Source organism: Podarcis pityusensis (genome assembly GCF_964106645.2).
Source record: "Podarcis pityusensis genome assembly, chromosome: 17".
NCBI classification, from domain to species: domain Eukaryota; kingdom Metazoa; phylum Chordata; class Lepidosauria; order Squamata; family Lacertidae; genus Podarcis; species Podarcis pityusensis.
In genome coordinates this window covers 42,213,931-42,233,244 of record NC_138042.1, presented here as the reverse complement: position 1 = coordinate 42,233,244, position 19,314 = coordinate 42,213,931, and the positions used below count along the sequence as shown (strand labels likewise).

The window sequence follows — 19,314 nt, the reverse complement described above, 5'->3', positions numbered from 1 at the left end:
CTCCAAAGAGTACTTGCCCCAAAATTGAATCTTGGCATTCAAGAATTCTCCTTTACACACACACATACACACTTGCACCAACACCTAGGACCCTGTACAGTAGTTCTTGCAAGCGACGCAGTGAACAACTGGCAAACTCGCTTGCCATGGGAGTATTGCATGACTTAGGGGTCAGCAACCTTTTGCAGCCATGGGGCGGTCCACCGTCCCTCAGACCATGTGGTGGGCCGAACTATATTTTTTGGGGGGGGATTGAACGAATTCCTGTGCCCCACAAATAACCCACAGATGCATTTTAAATAAAAACATACATTCTACTCATGTAAAAACATGCTGATTCCCGGACCGTCCTCTGGCCGGATTGAGAAGGTGATTGGGCCACATCCAGCCTCCAGGCCTTAGGTTGCCTACCCCTGGCATGACTCATATTTAACCACCACCAGATTTAGCCATTGCTAAAAGCAATGCTAAAAAAAGCATTGCTAAAAGCCATTGCAGGCCAGTGTGGTGTAGTGGTTAAGAGCGGTAGTCTCATAATCTGGGGAACCGGGTTCGCTTCCCCACTCCTCCACCTGCAGCTGCTGGGTGACCTTGGGCCAGTCACACTTCTCTGAAGTCTCTCAGCCCCACTCACCTCACAGAGTGTTTGTTGTGGGGGAAGAAGGGAAAGGAGAATGTTAGCTGCTTTGAGACTCCTGAAGGGGAGTGAAAGGCGGGATATCAAATCCAAACTCTATTGCTGCAATCCTTCCTAACAGCTCTTATGTGGAATTTGCGGGGTTCCAGCTGCTTACCCCTTTGTCAAAGGTGGCAAAGAACTTGACGTAGGGCTGGAAGTGTTCCGCTGCCTCCTCAAATGCTTTGTAATCTGAGAAGCAGAAAGGAAGGAGAAGATTATTTCCCGTTTGGTCATCTTAAATGAAGATTAACACATGCACTGGCATCAGCTTCTAAAAGCTGGATCAAAAATAACTCCCACGGTAGTCAGTCTAGAAACCAACCCTGCATTTCCACCCTTGCTGCCGCTGTGCTATGCAGCCTGGCCTGATTCTGCCATTACAGAGCCCCTCTTTCCTCACAGAATAAGTGGGAAAGAGGGGGAAACACAAAATCAAGCTATTCTCATAATATGAAACGGGACATGAGTTAAAATATCACTTTTCAAAAGCACAGAGAACCCTTTAAAATGAGATTTATTTGTCTACATTATTCTCATTTGAAAACCACATGCATCCAGCTCCAAAGTTTAAGGAATCCATGTTGTGGATTTGCAAGAGCTCACATGCGTTTTCTCTCTCTAGCTTTTGCAGTGAATGGGAAAGTGAAAATATTATGTAGTTAGGAGAGGTTCATGGAGGTGGCAACCTAGCTGCAGCTTGAACTGAAAAGTTTAATAATAATAATAATAATAATAATAATAATAATTTACTATTTATAGCCCGCTCCCAGCATAATATTAAAAACTTCCCTAAACAGGGCTGCCCAGCTGTGGCTTGAACTGAAAAGTTAAATGCCTCAAGAGGGTGAGAGACTCTCTCCCGAAAAACGTATAAAGGGGCACAAGGGGCTACTTATACAGAGGGGGTGGCTCTAATCACCCCAAATTAAGCTTGGAGACTAAGAATGGTTAAGGAAGTTCATGTAAGGACAGCCCCTGCCCTGCACTCCATCCCACATTGTTCAGGAGGACCCCATCCTTCTGGGATGTCTTCTTGAGGGATGCAGGCGTCTGCGGAGGCAGGAGGGGATGAGAAACTTTCCTTCTGTGTGTAAGCCTGCACGCTTAGGATCTGCTCAGACTTTTGGATGTGCTGAGGATGGGAGCAAGGGCACCACCCACCCCCTTGCATTCCATCTCCACTGCACACATTTCGTGACCTATTTCGGTTTTCCGTTAACATGCTGAACAGAACACGGGAATTGTATCACAAGACCAATTCAGTAGCAAGGCGGACAGAGCTCCCTTAAGCAAGTCTGTCTATCTTGCTGCAGAATTTGGATGGGAAACGTTGACCTTCTTAGACCCCTTCAGAATCCGCCAAGATCTATGAATCCCCCGACCAAACCTACGTTCTGAGTCTTCTCCTTTGAAGTAGCCATTGAGTTTGGTCTCTTCTTCCATGTGGTCAAAGGCCTGCAGCTCCAATTTGCTGTTGATGATCTCTACTGGGTCTTCCATCAGCTGCCATGAAGAAAGAATTTGGTCAAGAACAACTTATTAGCAATGTAAATGGGGTGCTTACTGCCTGATATGAAACAAAGGGTGGATCTACAAACAGGGGGAAAAACACGCTATAAATAAGTCAGAAATTAAATCATTATAACAAAAGGGGGGGAAACTATGGAAAATAACATAGTTGTTTTATTTTTCCTCTCCAGCACCATCTGGTGTTGCATGTTTGTAATACATTCAAAATGCTGTTTTCTTTTACTAATGTAACTTTTGTAGTAAAAAGTGTCTCATCAAGTGGGACTATTTCTCTATATGCCATCTGGGATTATTCATTCGGCTCCATAGTATTGAGTACTGGCCAGATATTTTAGACTATAATGCCCATCTGTCTGGCCAGTTATGCTGGCTTGGAGTGATGGGCGTTATCGTCCAAAACAGATCAGGGAAGATTGCTGTATACAAACTAGGTACTGAGGATGCGGCTGTACAAGAGCTGATTCAATGGCATTGTCTGCATATTAAAATCTTCAGAATCAGCATTTAGGGAATATGTCAGAAATAACAGGTATTATTGCATCATAATCCTAAACAAGTTCACTCAGGAGTAACCGTGTGTGGGCTAACTTTCTAGTGTTACAATTTGTGGCCATGCAGTCCAATCTAATGCACAACTATTCAAAAATAAGTCCTATGATATATAGTGACGTTTACTCCCAATTAAATGTGCATAGGATTGCAGTCTTGGGTAGTGGTCATGCTTGGAACAAAACAAGAGTTCTAAATTTCCACTTGAACAGTATTGGAGAAAAAAGGAGACAGCGTTGAGAACAGTCCTTTTTAGACAAAGCGTGTTTCCATTCGCAATTTATGGCTTATATATTACATTTGCCCGGAGACCAAGAATAAGGTACCACATAAGTTGCAAAGAGCACTAACACCAATACATTATTTCAGCTATAAATGTGGGAGAATTTATTGGGCCAGTTCTGGTTTTGTTTGTACTTACATCTAGGAGGAATTCAACCAAGACGTCTGCAGCCATTTGCCCATCAAACTCGATGATGTGATCCTCCTTAAAGATGTACAGGCTCCCTTCTTCATCCAGACCTGGAGAAAGGGCATACAGAGAGAGCAACGACTTTGCAGTTAGACTAAATGGGCTGGTGAGGTTCCTTCCAGCCCTGTGATTTTATAGCTGTAAAACTGGATTATGTAGAAAAAGAGCCTGCTAAAATGGTCACACTGGGTCTATTAAGAATCTGCTGTGTGATGTTAACTGGAGACCATTCTGGAAGGTGAACAGCCTTCCTTGGCTGGAGGTGGTGCCAGCAATATCTGCATCTGAAACAGAACAAAGGACAGTCGGGGCTCATCCACACTGCCATTTGTCCCACAATTTCTCCTATTTGTCCTGTGACTTCTATGTTCTTTTCTTCTCCTGCTGCTCTGCCCAGCAAAATAAATCATAGGACAAACAAAAGTTTGGATGAGCCCTCAGTCCTTGAAAAGATTCAGATAGCATACCCTCCAACAGCTCCATTTTCTCCAGGGTCACAGTATACAGCAAATATTCCTTTTAACTGTTTAAATATTTCAGAGTGTTGCATTCAGTTCCTCCTGGTCCTTTCCCTCTTGCTAGACAATAAAACATCTCTGGGCAGTATGAAGCTATCTCGTTCTATCAGCACAAGGATTTCCACTTGTGCAATGAAACTGTCAGGAGCTTCAGGGCAAGAAGCCTAGAATAAAATTTAAAATACTAACAGATGTAAAGGAAAGAGGTGGATTTGCCCTGCCAGACTTTAAACTTTACTATGAATCAGCAGCTTTTTGCTGGTTGAAAGAATGGCTGCTTCTTGAAAACACAGACATTTTGGATTTAGAAGGTTTTAACAATGTATTTGGATGGCATGTATATCTGTGGTATGATAAGGTCAAAGCACATAAAGCATTTAAAAACCATATTGTCAGAGTTGCTTCCAGATCCTAGCTCACAGAGGATCACGCTAGCCAGCGATCATTAAATAAAAGTCTTTATTGAGTTACAGTTTCCATTCTCAAGCTGCTGCGTGCAACCCTACGTCTAATGGTTAGATCGGCGAAGCTCCGTCTGAGTCTCCGCCCCTTGTACACCAACTTAATATCCTAGCCCTGCTCCACCTTTTCCGCCTGACTGTTCTTCTCTGGGTCCCTCTGCCCCCCGGGGTCTCTTCCTTCCGGGATTCCTCTGACGCTGACCCCCCTGACTCTTCTCCCTCCTTTCGGCGGGCTTTAGGACCTGGCTCCCTTTCCGGGCTGCCTACTGCGCCACCTTCCTGTGCATTTGAACTTGGCACGCGCGCCCAACCTTCCACCTTCCGTCTGACCGTTTCTTCGCTCCCCGATGGAGGTGTGGCCACTCCTGACTCGTGCCCTCCCCCCTGTTGTGAGCTGCCAGCGCTTGATCCCTGGCGCCCTTCCTCTTCCCTGCTCTCTGGCGGTGACGCTGGTCCCGATTTCCAACTGCTCCCCTCTGAGTCCCCTCTGGCTCTATCTTCCTGGGGTGTCCCCCTAGGCTCCCCCCTTGCCCTGGCCACTGGTGCTCCTTTCTGTGAATCTTCTGATTCACTGGAAAGACTCGGAGATCTCGGGTCGTCGTCATCACTCATCTTTTCTTCTGCCTCCTCCCCCTCGCTCTCTGTTTCCTCCCTTGCCCTTGCCTCTGCTCCTGAACCCCTGACACATATTGTCAGGAAAGCATTGTTCAGTGTTTGGATAAGATATAAGGATTTATTGGAAAACAAAACCCCAAGGTGGCTGTCACCGATGGAAGCGAAAGCTCAGAAAAAGCTCAATATGGAGGTCAAATGGCCGAAATATTGGGAAATTTTGGAACAAGATGGAGATAGACTGAAACTGCAGAGTTTTGAGAAATTAAAAAACAAAGTGTGAGACTGGCTTCATTATTATCAGATAATGGAGGCATATAATTTGGACAAGAAAATTGGCTTCCAGGTGGAAAAATCAAAATTAGAAACAGAACTGTTAGAACCCAAAACTAAGATTTTGTCAAAGATGTATAACTTGCTGTTGAAATGGAATACTCAGGATGAAACGGTGAAATCTGCTATGATTAAATGGGCACAAGATGTTGGACATAACATAATGATGGTTGACTGGGAACAGTTATGGACCACAGGTATGAAGTTTACGGCATGCATTGCCTTAAGAGAGAATATTATGAAAATGATATACAGGTGGTACATGACACCAGTCAAGCTTGCAAAAAACTATCATCTGCCCGATAATAAATGTTGGAAATGTAAAGAAACTGAAGGTACATTCTTTCACCTTTGGTGGACGTGCCCAAGGATTAAGGCTTTCTGGGAGATGATCTATAATGAATTGAAAAAGGTATTTAAATATACCTTCTTTAAGAAACCAGAGGCCTTTCTCCTGGGCATAGTCGGCCAATTGGTGCTAAAGAAGGATAGAACTTTCTTTATGTATGCCACAACAGCAGCAAGAATACTTATTGCAAAGTATTGGAAGACACAAGACCAACCCACTCTGGAAGAATGGCAGATGAAGGTGATGGACTACATGGAATTGGCGGAAATGACTGGCAGAATCCGAGACCAGGGAGAAGAGTTGGTGAAAGAAGATTGGAAGAAATTTAAAGACTATCTACAGAAATGTTGTAAAATTAATGAATGTTAGAATGATGTTAGAATGAAGTTAAGTGGTTTAAGCAGTAATGCTATAAAGGTGTATGTAAAAATGGATTGATAACAGGTGAAAATTTAAAGTTATACTATATTAAGTTAAAGGATTAAGAGAAAATAAAGAGGGAAAGAAATTGTTGAATTAACTAATTGAATTGGAATACAAAAAAGGGAGGTATGAGGAGGTCAGGGAAACAAGGATATGAATGTAAGGCATGGAAAGATTGATCTATTTTTTTCCTTTTTAAGTGTTTTCATTCTTTTATTCTGTATTCTGTATTTTGTATTTTTCTTGTATTTTTACTTTTGTCTTTTATTTTTGTTTTTCTTGTTTTTATGTAATTCTTTTTTCTGAAATTTTAATAAATATCATTTAAAAAAAAAGAAACTGTCAGGAGCTTGTCCTACACTCGAGCAGGACCCTGGAAGAGACACATGCTCGACTGGCAGCCTTATCTCCCTCCCGATCGCTTGCCAATCAGCGGCTTTGTTTCAACACCCCCTTCCCTCTTTCAAAAAAAAAGAGCGTGATCGGCTTTTCACGCCTGGGCAATTCGGCTCCAGGGACCACGCATTCGCTCCATAAGACGCACAGACATTTCCCCTTACTTTTTAGGAAGAAAAAAGTGTGTCTTATGGAGCAAAAAATATGGTAGTTTCTTACAGGTCCTACTCCAAGCCTTTCCAACAATCTCCGTCTTCTGCCTCCTCTCCATCACTTTCTGTTCCTCCTTCAGGCTTTGTCCCCTGCTATTGGCGGCTCTCACCTTTGAGTGCCGTACCTATTTTTAAGTACCCGCACAGTCCTTATAAACTACCACAGAAGTACAGCAGCTTTAACTTTGCTCCAGCGTAGTCATGTCATTGTTGTCAAGGGCTGTTTCGTTCACGCTGGTATCATTGGAACAATTGCATATGAAAGACTGAATTCATCAACTACTCTAGAGTGAAATTTGGGCAAGGGCCTCATTGCAGCCAGCCTGAGGCCAGATGGCCGCTGCAGTGCATCTTGTTGGATCAGGGCCCTGGCAAGGGAAGCCTAGGCGCTGGCGGTAATGTGTAAAAACCCAGCAGAACATTGGCTGCTTTGCGAATCGTAATTTGACTTTGGTCACTGGATATGTGACACTGGAATCCCCTCAACATTCACTCAAGATTATCTTCAGCATTATAAACAGATCACACTTACCCAGCTTTTTGGCAAGTTTGGCATCTTTCTTGGAATCCACTAATCCAAAACCAATGCCTTTCTCTTCTAGGACCTGTGCAGCGAGCTGAAGGAAAACACAGACAAGGTTGTCAGTCCAAACTTCCTCAGGCCAGTATCCCACAGATAACATTTGATGGAGCAGAAGACAGAGCCAGCCATTTTGAGAGCCAGTGTGGTGTAGTGGTTAAGAGCGGTGGACTCGTAATCTCGGGAACCGGGTTCGCGTCTCCGTTGGGCGGGATATAATAATAATAATAATAATAATAATAATAATAATAATAATAGAATATGACATACCTATTTTCATTGGAGAAGTGTTGGAGGGTATGTAGAAGTTCTAAGTACAGGGCAATGCAAGGGAGTGATTCCCTCACCTTTCAATTTTGATATACTCTTAGTGGCCTGACCAACTTGCCATGGGTTACAGAGGGAATGAGGGGAAACACTGGCTATGTTGAGAGGTCAGTTTTATTGGGCTTCTCTTCTCCTTCAGTTGTTTCCATTAAAGCTGCCCATTTATAAGAAGTCTGCAATTCTAAGAACTATTGCCTGAGTTTGCTTGTTTTCTTCTGTCCTCCTCATCCCTTTTCCATTGTGTCTTGCAGATTAAACCTGAGGGCAGAGACAGTCGGGCTTCTTATTGATCTTCCATGAGCTGCCCTGAGAGCCAGATGAAGAATGGGGTAAACATGCTTTCACTACATAAGCAAACTTGTTCTTGCTGTCAGATCTTTTTAGCCCTTTCCCCATGGTTCTCATAATTCCCCTCTTTTCTGCATTTTCCTGTTTTGAGGCAAGGTGACACCCAAATTGCTTTTTCCCCAGACCCAGAACTGAGGGGTTATTGATGCTTTAGAATAGTGTCCCTTTGATATTCTATACCCCGTTTTATATTTTCAACATAGTTCCCAGTGTTTTATTGTGTTTGAGGCATTTTGAGCAAATTCTACCTGAAAACTACCTAATTTGGTTCAAAGATCTCTAGTGAAGTTTTAATATAATAGGTGGAAATATCCAAATGATATCCAAAATAATGCCAGAGGTATTATTATGGTTTTATTAATTGATGAATCGCCTTTCGTATAAGATTCAAGGTAATTTACAATCATGCAATAAAAACAGCTAAAATAGCCTTTAAAACAATATAAATACACATCGAAAGCACCATTAAAACGTTTTTCTTATCCAGCTGGGAAGGCTTGGTATAATATGGGTTGAAATAAAATGGGAACCAGGGACCCTGTCAATGCCCAATAACCTGTGCTTTGCAGCTGACATGACCTGTGAGGGTTACGAAGTGGAGCTTGTGTAACTTTCATTTTTGTGCAGAAGGAGAAAATTTGCAGCTAAGCTTTTCTCACCTTTGCACTTGCTGAAATTCTGCATATCTGCTGAAGATATAGGGCCCCTTACTCTCCGTTGTATCTGGATACCCTTTGCCAGACTCCACCTCTTTGGTTCAGTGTAACAATTGGGGTCATCAACAGGACATGTTGATCCCACTGAGAACCCACAGATTTTCAGTTTGAATTTGATCTCAGCGATTCTGATTTGTGCACATTTGCAATTGAGCCCTTCAGTGGGGTTGCCATATTTAAAGAGCAAAAAAAGAGGATGCTGTGAGGGCCATTCAAAGCAAATAAATGGAATTTGTCTCAAATGGAAAAAGAGGACGTGTCCTGGAAAAAGAGGACACATGGCAACCCTACCTTCAGCACAAATTTGGAATTTCACATCCACACCATGTCTGCTCCGTTGTGGGAAGTATACACAACTGCCACAAAAGAGATGTGAGACAAAACGGAAGTAGAGGTCACGGAAAGAAGAGTTGGAAAGAAATAACCAGATCTACCCAGAGGAAAAAAATAAGTGCATATCATCTGATCCCGACACTGATGCAATTTGAACACATCCCGCTCCCCCTGTGTTGTTGTTTTGATTATCTGTGAATCCAGTAAAAAAAAAAAAAAGATTGTTGATTGAGAGTGATGTTATGTAGACAAAGCCCCATAAATGGAGACTTAGGGATTATTCACATTCACCTTTTGCCCTGCTTTTTCCAGGCACATGTCCACACTTAAAAGCTCTGTGTCCCAGGGTCTTTACTTTTGCTCCATGCTTTCCCCACAACAGCACATTCGTTAGCACTGGATCAGAACAAACATCAATTCGGGTTTCCCACGGATTCGGGTTTGCTCTGTTTGAGCTTTAAGGTGCGAGTTTTCATGGGGGAAAGCTCCAGGGCAAGAAAAAAAGTGTTTGACACAGACCTTGCCTGGAAAGAGCAGAAGAAAAGTAATATGCATAAGCCCACAGGCAGATTTTAATCCACATTAAACTCCAACGTGGACAAGCCCTTACTCGGCATTTAAAAAGTGTTTCAAGAATTTAAAAAGTTCCACATATATTATGAAGTTTGTTATGTATTCAGTGGTCTGTGTTTGCCTGAGCTTGAGTCTGGACTAAGGATTCTGAGCTCCTGTGCTCTGATTCAATACATGATATCCAATCACAGAACATTTCAGGATTTGGGCCTCTGCCATTGGCCCTTAAACTCTGAGTTGTGATTCGAAGCTTGGAAGTTCAGACAGCCAATCACATTGGGAGTGGGAGTGGCCCAGGCCTTCAGAAATGTATATAAGCAGTTGTTTTGCCTTTGTTGTCCAGTTCTGTTAGTTCAAAAATAGTTCTTGCTGTTATCACTGTGTCTTGCCTTGTGGCAACCCACCTACACTTCAAAACTGTAATTTTTACAACAGGTAAATCTACTAACTGCTCCTTGTTTTGTTGTAAACTCAAACCTCTCTTTTGCTCCTGCAGTTGGAATCTGTTCTCTTGCTATTTCCCCTCTGTTACTGGCGTGCAAGGCAACTCAGCAGCCTGCAACTCCAGGCCCAAGAGCCTGGAAAGGCTTCTTCTTTTGGTGACACATGTACAACATATCCCCCCTTCAGTGCATCAGCATTTGAACATGGCAACTGGCCTTGCAAAATTGGCAAAGGGCCACACTTGCAGGCAGATAGGCCGATTTTTAAAATTCCGCCCACATTAAGCACAACACCCGGGAAGTCTGAGCATAAACTCAGGACTTGCTGTCTTAGCACATGCCAAGACACATTCCCAAAGTGGCAGCTCCCGGAAAGGGGTTTGCCTGACAGCTTGCTTTCACCTTTCCATTGTGTTCAAGTGACACACCTCTGCCTGGAATGGAAGCATTCAGGTCAGGCAATGAGGCAGAGGAGAAAAACAAAAGTCAAGCCCTGCTGAATTTCACCAGAAAGGCCTGTCTCTCTTTCGCTCCTCTGCTGTCCATCGGCTCCCTTGTTTGGCAACACTTGGTTTCAAGTGTTTTCCTTGCAATCGATTAAAGAAAAAAAAGATATTTTGTCAACCAGAGCCAGGGCTTTTTTGGCCGTGGCCCCGATCTGGTGGAAGGCTCTGTCACAAGAGACTAGGGCCCTGCGGGACTTGACATCTTTCCGCAGGGCCTGCAAGACAGAGCTGTTCCACCAGGCCTTTGGCCTTTGGTAATCCTCATGGAACTCTAGCCCAATGGTTGCCATTAATTTGACTCTAAATTGATTTTAGAATGAATTGATTTTAGAATGTATTTCAATTAATTGATTGTGAACACCCAAGGTCACTTTTCCACTCACAAGAAAGAGGAAGGCGGCGTATATGCTAAAGAAGGCCCTGCCCATGTCCACCTTGTATTGCGCCCCCCACTCTATCAGATCCTTCTCTTTGGGATTACTGAAATGTCATACAATAGCATGGCTCTTGTGAAAGTGCAGCATGCCCTAAATCTTTGTTATAAATAGCCCGAGCCCAAGTGTGCTCTGAAAGCACCAGGAGGCTGAAGAAGATAACAACGGCCAGCTGGAAGCCTCTTGGGGGGGGGTGTCTACCACTAAATCTGCTCATGGCCCTCACTGACAGCAGTTCAGGCTTCTGTTGTAATGTTAGAAGCAAGGGCAGCGCAGCCAGGTTTAATCTGAGAGCTCTTTCCGAGGAGAATTAGGCTATTAATTTGCAGGCACAACTTGGAAGAACAGTGTGGGCTATTTGCAAAATGGATTTTGAGCAGTCCGTTCGTGTGCTTTGAAGTCCCAGCAACTGGGGAAGGTGGCAATTGGTTAGCTTGGAAAGTTACGTGCATATCGCATGCAACGGAATCTCTCCTTATGCGTTCTGACATGAAAATTAGGAATTATGTGAGGAAAGGATATAAAACAGAATGTGTGGTTGGTTGTGCCTAACGCAGTGTCCGTTGAAATGATGATATCCTAAGTCCAGCAAAACATGCCTCTCCTGTATTGGTCTCTACAGACACAGCAGGCAATGCCACCTTCCAATAGTTTGACTTCATTCCCAAAGACCCACTCCTCCATTGTCTTCTGAGAGCAATGGAATGTCCAATGAGATTAGGAGGTCAGTGGAAGGTAGTTTATACTAAACTCTACGTATCTGATGCACCACTCTGCCTGCGTCATATAGGTAGCATGATCCTATTCACGTTTACTCAAAAGTATGCCCTGCTGTGCTCACTGGAAGGACCTGAAGCTGAGGCGCCAATATTGTGGCCACCTCATGAGAAGAGAAGACTCCCTGGAAAAGACCCTGATGTTGGGAAAGATGGAGGGCACAAGGAGAAGGGGATGACAGAGGATGAGATGGTTGGACAGTGTTCTCAAAGCTCCTAACATGAGTTTGACCAAAATGCAGGAGGCAGTGGAAGACAGGAGTGCCTGGCATGCTCTGGTCCAGGGGTCACAAAGAGTAGGACACGACTGAACGACTAAACAACAATGCCCTGCTGAGTTTAATGGAACTGCATCCCGCAACTATGTGCAAAAGATTGCAGCCCTAGCCAAAAATCCTGTACCAGTTGCAAATGCCAGCGAGAAACCGAAATCGGAAAGACTGCAATTGCTGCAACCCATCCAATTTGTTTCTTTTACCAGACTTGTAACAGGGCGTAGGAATAAGTTCTGGAGTTCAGCATGGCCTCACCCTAGGTTCATAGGGCTGCAGGATGCCTTTCGCTTAAGGTCAGTAAAATTAGGAACACCCAGCCCAGCTAAAAATATGACCTAGTAAGACTATATGAAACCTTTTGTGAGGCAGTGTGCAGATCAGCCCACCATTGTGTGTCCCAGATGCCTGTAAACTGAATTCCTGGAGCATGAGCAGAGAAACCTCTCTCCTGTTGGTGAGGTAACTGGAGAAGATACTCTCCGAGGGAGATTTAACAGACATGTCTGCCTCCCTGGAAATGGGGGGAAAGTCAAAGATGTGCCTCTCTCTCTCTCTCTCTCTCTCTCTCTCTCTCTCTCTCTCTCTCTCTCCACCCCTCACCCCATAACCTATCATCTCAAAACTGAGATGGGAAACTTATTCTATGCTGAAGGCCTTGGTGGGTAATCTGGTGGGGGCCACATACTGTGGGTGGGTGGGGCAGAAGCCAGCTGTGGGTCAGATCACAAATGGGTGAAGCCACTCCTTTCCTGTTTTTCTCTGCTTGCATTTTGTGTGCTGGGTAGGAAGAAAGGGACTTCTTTTCCTCTCCACCCAGTACAGGAACACAGGACTTATCCACCCTTACTTACTTTTTGCCTTGCTCTTTCCAGGTGCGGATATGCATTTAAAAGAGCCACGTCCAAGTGTGGTGTTTTTTTTTTGGGGGGGGGGTGGAGATGCCCCGGAGCTTTCCCTGCCAAAAACCAAAACCAAAACACTCTTTAGCACTCAATCAGAGCAAACATCAATTTGGGTTTTCTATGGATTGATGTTTGCTCCGAATGAGCGCTAAAGAGCCAGTTTTCATAGGGAAAGCTCTGGAGCAAAATAAAAGGGTGCTTGGACACAGAGCTTTGAAGTGCGGATTGTTCCTGGAATTTGCAGAGGAAAGGCAAGTGTGGATGAGCCCTGACATGAAGGATGTCAGGGCAGAGTCAGTTTGTAGTCTGTACCCAGATTTGGCCAAAGGAATGAATTGAGGAAAGCTTTGCTCTGCTCTTCACACCATTTGCCTAGAGGGGGTCAAATCAGAGTGATCTACGCTGGCATCAGGGGCAGACGTCGGTAATCTTTCGTAATATGGCGGCCTGCGCTAGGTCAACATTTGGCACCCCCAAATCCATCTTCTCAATTATCAATCGTCTCAATTTTATGCCCATTTGGCTCGGTGCCTTGTGCAGGTGAACCACACGCACCGTCCTAAATCTGGCACTGCTGGCATCTGGGTCAAGCTTGCTAGTGAGCCCAAGGAAATCTGTTCCCTCTGCCTTAGCACACCCTCATCCAACAGATGCTGGTCTTCCGCTCTCCTCAGTTGTTCTTATTATACCTGAAGTATGCCTGAAGGAGCGTCTCCACCCCCATCATTCAGCCCGGACACTGAGGTCCAGCTCTGAGGGCCTTCTGGTGGTTCCCTCCCTGTGAGAAGTGGAACCAGGCAGAGGGCCTTTTCGGTAGTGGCACCCACCATGTGGAACACCCTCCCATCAGATGTCAAGGAAATAAACAACTATCTCACTTTTAGAAGACATCTGAAGGCAGCCCTGTTTAGGGAAGTTTTTAATGTTTAATGTTTTATTGTATTTTTAATTGGGAGCCACCCAGAGTGGCTGGAGTAACTCAGCCATATGAGCGGGGTATGATGATGATGTTGATGCCACGGACTGATTGCCAGGCCTAGCAAGACCTGTAATTGCACAAAGGCCACCCAAGAACCTGCTTCAAAAAAAGAACAACACAATGTCGAAAAGTAGCCCTGTGAGCCAAGAATGGAGCATCCCTTAGAATGGGACAGAGCTTTAAAGGGCAGGTTTTCGTTCAGAAAGCTCCAGAGCGAAAACAAGGGTGCTCAGACTATACCCGGAAACAGCAGGGAAAGGCAAATGTGGATAAGCCCACAGTCTGTATTTCGCTGGTTAAGATGCACCATGGGCTGATTCCTCACCCCTCTTTACGGAAACAATTTGCTACAATTCGTCAAACAAGTCTCTCCACTGCTAGCAACACTGTGGCACACTCAAGTCCCTTCGCCATAACTATTTCCGTTAACAAATTTCCCAGCTCTCTCTGTGTTTCGGCCCCTGTCTCTGCCATGTTTCTTGGCCCCCTATTTTTGCCTATTGGGTTGCTGTATTAAAAGGTTTGGCAATGTGATTTCTTTGGGGATGTGCCAGGGCTCTTGTTCCCCTGCTATTAAATCTCTGAGGGGAGAGGATGCAGCTCCTTTCTGGCATGCAAGCCTGCAAAGGCATCTGCGTGGACATGAAGGCAACATGCAGCCGTGGCAGGAAGATGTCCTGGTTGCAGCAGGTGGGAGATGCTAAAAGTTGCCACTGTCAACATGAATTTGCTCTACCTGTGATTAGTAGGGGAACAGGCTAGGAGAAGACTTCCTTCCTTCTCATATCATGTTGCCTTGCTTTGAGACACCCACAGAAGTTCACAAGACGCAGCACTAGGAGGAGGCCACAGTAGGAATTTTAGCTGGGAACAGGGCAATGTAGGACGGCTTCTCTGTAAGAAGGAGCTGTTGCATCTCTTTCTCCCAACTAATATTCTTAGCTTGGCAATTTCAGGAGAATCAGATTGCCAAAAGGTATCCCTCCACTATGCCTTGCAGTCCTTTAAATGTTTTACAGTGGACGCTCGGCTTGCAAATGTGATCCGTGCGGGAGGCACATTCACAACCAGCAGCATTTGCAACCCGCAGCGCCGCGTCTGCGCACACGAGGGTTGCGATTCAGCACTTTTGCACATGCACAAAGTGCGATTTAGCACTTCTGTGCATGCATGAGTGCCAAAACCTGGAAGTAACCCGTTCCGGTGCGCAACCCGAAAACACACAACCTGAAGCATCTGTAACCCGAGGTATGACTGTACTTATAGGATTCCTCTGGCAGCCAGTATAGCATTTTGTTTTGCTCCCTGATAGTGGAACCTTCTCACCACCAGAGCATTAAACACATTCTTGGCTCAGAAATAGGTTTTGACAATAAATAAACATGAACAGCAAACGGTGAAGAGATCTGAAAGCAGGCAGCAGAGAACAAACCAGCGTCTAGCACAGACTGAGGCTTTCTAAGTAATGGAATATTTTTTTCAGCTTGATTTAGCAGAGGCTTGCTTGGGTCGGATTCCTGACAGGGGCAGAACAATGGCTTTGATACCAGAATGCAGATGGAAGAAACACTTGGATTAAACATAAGTGACTGGGAAATTCGTTCCGAGAGTTTGGCTAGTGGATGAAAGCCCATCAAGCTTGCATTTGTGATCTTGTTGAATTGCTCTGATGTTCCCCACTTACTGCAACTCAGAGGCAGCGCCCTTGCCCCACAGAAACATTGACAGCTTTGAGGAGGTTCATTGGTACAAGTCTTCCAGACCGGAAAAGTTAAGATTTAGGTGCAAATCTACACTCAAGCATATTTCAAAGGCCTCTTTAGAGGTCCCCAATTTGGTGTGTGTCCCCCGCCAAGGTGCCGAGTGTGACCGTGACATGCAACCCACACTTACCTCCAGCACCATCTCAGTCATTTGAAAACGCCTCTGCGAAATTTTGTCGGATGCCACAGGCTCATGAAGGAGCACGCCGACCATGTCATACTTCTTGAAGGCCTGCTTGTAGTTTTTCTCGCTCAGGTCAATCACCCGATCTTTCCCATCGTAGGTAGGGAATTCCAGTCCTTCTTCTGCCCTGCAGCAAGTGAGCACATAAAAAACTGCCAGGAGCCAGCAAGCTGTTTTCATCTCGGGGTGTTTCTTGTTTATCTTGGGGGAAGGAAGAGGAATTCCAGAGCCTGCGGAGGTCCAGCTCTCGGGGTGCCAGCTTGATCTGCTACCCTCCTGCCACCTCAGCTTTCCCTATGAATCCGTCTAGATAGATTGAGGTCACTGAGAAGCAAACTAGCAACCCTGGTTGGAAGACAAAGGCGAAAAGACAGACAGGAGAAGCTGGGAGACCAAACCCTGGATACCTTACATAGCTTGGCCCGGCTTCTGGGTCATTAAGAACTCCATTTTTAGGAAGCAGTTGTTTCGGGCTATAAATAGACCCTGCAATGAATAAAAAGGACAGATATGACACGATTGAGGGACTTCTCTGGCACTCTGCTTTGCCTCAGAGAGAGAAAGGGAATAGCGGAGAGGGGAGGAGGGGCAGGAATGCGCAGAGATGCCTCTGCTGTACAGAAAATGCACACATCTCCCTTTGAGTTTCAGAAGGGGACAAGCAACTACATGGACTTTGTGGGTAACTGGCCTTAAAATACTTCCATTATTTATCGGGAGGCAATTAGGGGTTTTCCAAAGAGATGTTTTATTTTCTGCATTCTAATTTGCCTCCATGAAGGAGAATTCCCCTAGACATGTTTGGCTGCTGTTAGGTGCTGAACTAAATACAAACTTGGACTCTCCCTCTCCCTATGTTCTTATGAAGAAGAACCCAACCCCCAAAGTGATGCAACCAAGAGGATTTGTCGCACTCCCCACCCCCGCTTTTTTGTGGGACTGAACCAAAGAGACACATTTTAAGTAACATGGGCTGTATTTGTTTATTACATTTCTAGCCTGCCTTTCTAGACAATGGAGCTTAGGGTGGGTTCTTGTCCATAAACAGATCTATTTATTTCTAAGCTACACTGCTAGTAGCCCTACCAGCTTTTGAAGTGGTTCACTGATTAAAATAACAAAGCTATACAGACCCTCCAAGTGTCCCTATTTCCAGGAGCAGTCCTGCATTTACAGAAGCCATCCCGGTTTCTGATTTGATCCCAGGATGCCCCGCTTTTCCTTAGGACTTTCCTATTTTCATCAGAGAAATGTTGGCGGTTATGGAGTTATGTGACACACATACACACACAGCCAAGGAGATAAGTAACTATGGAACCTTTAGAAGACATCTGAAGGCAGCCCTGTATAGGGAAGTTTTTTTTTTAAATGTTTAATTATGTTTTTATATATGTTGGAAGCTGCCCAGAGTGGTGGGACAAGCAGGTTTCAGGCTGCAGCTCAGATTTATCCCACACCTGAAATGAAACACGCAGACCCCTGGCTAGCAGAGCACAGGAGTACAGAAGAACATGCTAATCTTTCTCTGGTTGTAGATTCTGCCCCAAACAGCTAGATTTTGGTATTTATCAAGGCACACAAATCTCCAGAAGACTTTAAAAGCTTTGGTTGAAACAAATCTCCATTTCTTGCATCTAGAAATTATGCCCAGATGGGCTTGCTGAAAAACTGCGGCTTTTCATTTGACCTGAACAAAGCGTTTCCAGGAGAAAAGTTATGGGCAGTTTTATTGACACACACTTTCTCACTTCACCCCACTGGTTCAAGATGATTCAAGTCACCAGGTGGTAAATCGGGGGGGGGGGGGGGGAATGTAAAGAAGATGCAATTGCTTCTGTCTGTCACTAGATAGAGATGTTGCACAAAACATTTAGAGTTAACTGCTCAAGCTGAAGGGACCACAAAGTTTGTTACAGGGAAAGTTTATTCAGCTAAGGAGGAGTTTTGCAAAAAACGAATACCCAGCTTGAGAAAATCCATGGCATTTTTCAGCTACCTGGTGGTGAATTAGCCTCCAGGTTCTTCTGTCAGGTAGGTAATCCAGTTGCTGTTCAACTCTGCTATATGAATAAACGCAATTCGCATTGAAATCTCATATTGCTAGTACAATAACATATAAACACGGAAAGTTAAGGGTGTGCAAGATTATTATTTTTTCAATTTGGGATTACATTCATTACTGAAAACCCAATTTGTTTCATGTATATATGTTAGAATCTCGTTTCACAAAATTATTTGTTTGTTTGTATGTTTATTTATTTAATGTCTATACCTCCTTTCTGTGAAAATCACAGGGCGGTTTACAGCATAAAAACACAAAAATACATACCATAATAACAAAAACAATACCCCCAGTTTAAAACATCGTGGATTTACTATAATCATTTATCACTCTTTCCATTCCCCCCCCCCGCCGCCGCCGCCCCACGTGTGTTTTCCTGCTGCCTGCAGGGGGAACAGGCATTTTATTTTACCAAGGGGCATTTTGGGGAAAACAAAATGGTAGTCACCCAGAGCCTCCATTGAAGGCAGATGCAGCCACAGCCCGTGCTGCCATAGAAGGGAGGCCTCGCCTATTCACAAATGGGAACCCATTAATTTCCCTCTGTGTCAGCTTCTGTATGAATGGAAAATGAACTGAATGGGCCCTTCTTGATTCAATTGTCCTGAAATTTGTCCTGAAATGAGAGTAGACTCCTACAGGAAATTTGTTATAGTAGGTATCTCTGGGATGAATTCAACATCACTCTCTCCTGATCATTTCGTCAGCACAAGCATTTGAGCTTGTTAGATTCAACTATTTGCCTCTTCTTCCCCTGCACACTGTTCTGGGGGGTTGTCGTCCCCCCCGAGCCAATTATGGGAGCATGTGGGGGGAAAGAGCAAAGCCCCACTATGCAAGACGAAGTCCTTCTGTATGGTTGGACTCCTCAGGTGAATCCCCACCCAATATATTTTTTTCCTTTTCAGGAAATTTTTTTTTACTGCTTCTGGCAAGTGGTCTGAGCCGATCAGCTCATGTCCCTAAAGCAATTTTAAAAGACAGCTGTGGAAATTAACAAGATCACCAATAATTAGAGTGCCAAAGTCATTTCTCCAATCAAAGGCAAATGTATGGGTCAAGCAATGTAAAAGAATATTGAAAACTAATGTTATGAGTTTGAGTGAAGATCTAGGAGCTCCTGATTCAAATCTATAAATTGCTATGAACACAGTAGGTGGCCTTTGGAAAGTCATTCTCTCAGTCTCAGCCCCCTCCTCATATTATTGCCCCTATATGGGGCAACAACAACAACAACATTGACCTATCCTGCTTGTTGGTAAGGATCACTATGCTAATGTATCAGAAGTGCTTTGAACATTCCAAAGCACTATGGAAATGTTTATTACTGATCTGATAATTCTTTTAGAAATAATTTACTGGATTCCCAACTACTATCCCTGGAGCATTACTGAGAAATGTCTCAGGGCCTGGACCGTACCAAACACCTTTTCCTCTAAAATTGTATACTTTGACATCCTTGCTTACACAGACAGCGTTTGTCTAAATGCTAAAGGGTTTTACAAGGAATCCATTTTGCTGCTCTTCAGCATGCAAATTCAACCATGAGGTTAAACAACAGATCAGGAACATAATTGCT

The 19,314-nt window shown here is 44.3% G+C and overlaps 1 protein-coding gene across 1 annotated transcript in view; it reads right to left on the bottom strand.

The window, feature by feature from the left end:
* The window catches only part of CASQ2 (calsequestrin 2), a 43,611-nt gene extending 27,501 nt beyond the window's left edge, over nucleotides 1-16,110 (bottom strand). The window contains exons 1-5 of the mRNA XM_080987214.1: nucleotides 15,620-16,110; nucleotides 7,067-7,151; nucleotides 3,180-3,280; nucleotides 2,071-2,182; nucleotides 795-868 (exon numbers count right to left, since the gene is read on the bottom strand). Of these exons, the coding sequence (XP_080843340.1) occupies nucleotides 795-868; nucleotides 2,071-2,182; nucleotides 3,180-3,280; nucleotides 7,067-7,151; nucleotides 15,620-15,853 (606 nt within the window). The 5' untranslated portion in view covers nucleotides 15,854-16,110. The remainder of the gene's footprint in view (nucleotides 1-794; nucleotides 869-2,070; nucleotides 2,183-3,179; nucleotides 3,281-7,066; nucleotides 7,152-15,619) is intronic.
* Between the last annotated feature and the right edge of the window lie 3,204 nt (nucleotides 16,111-19,314).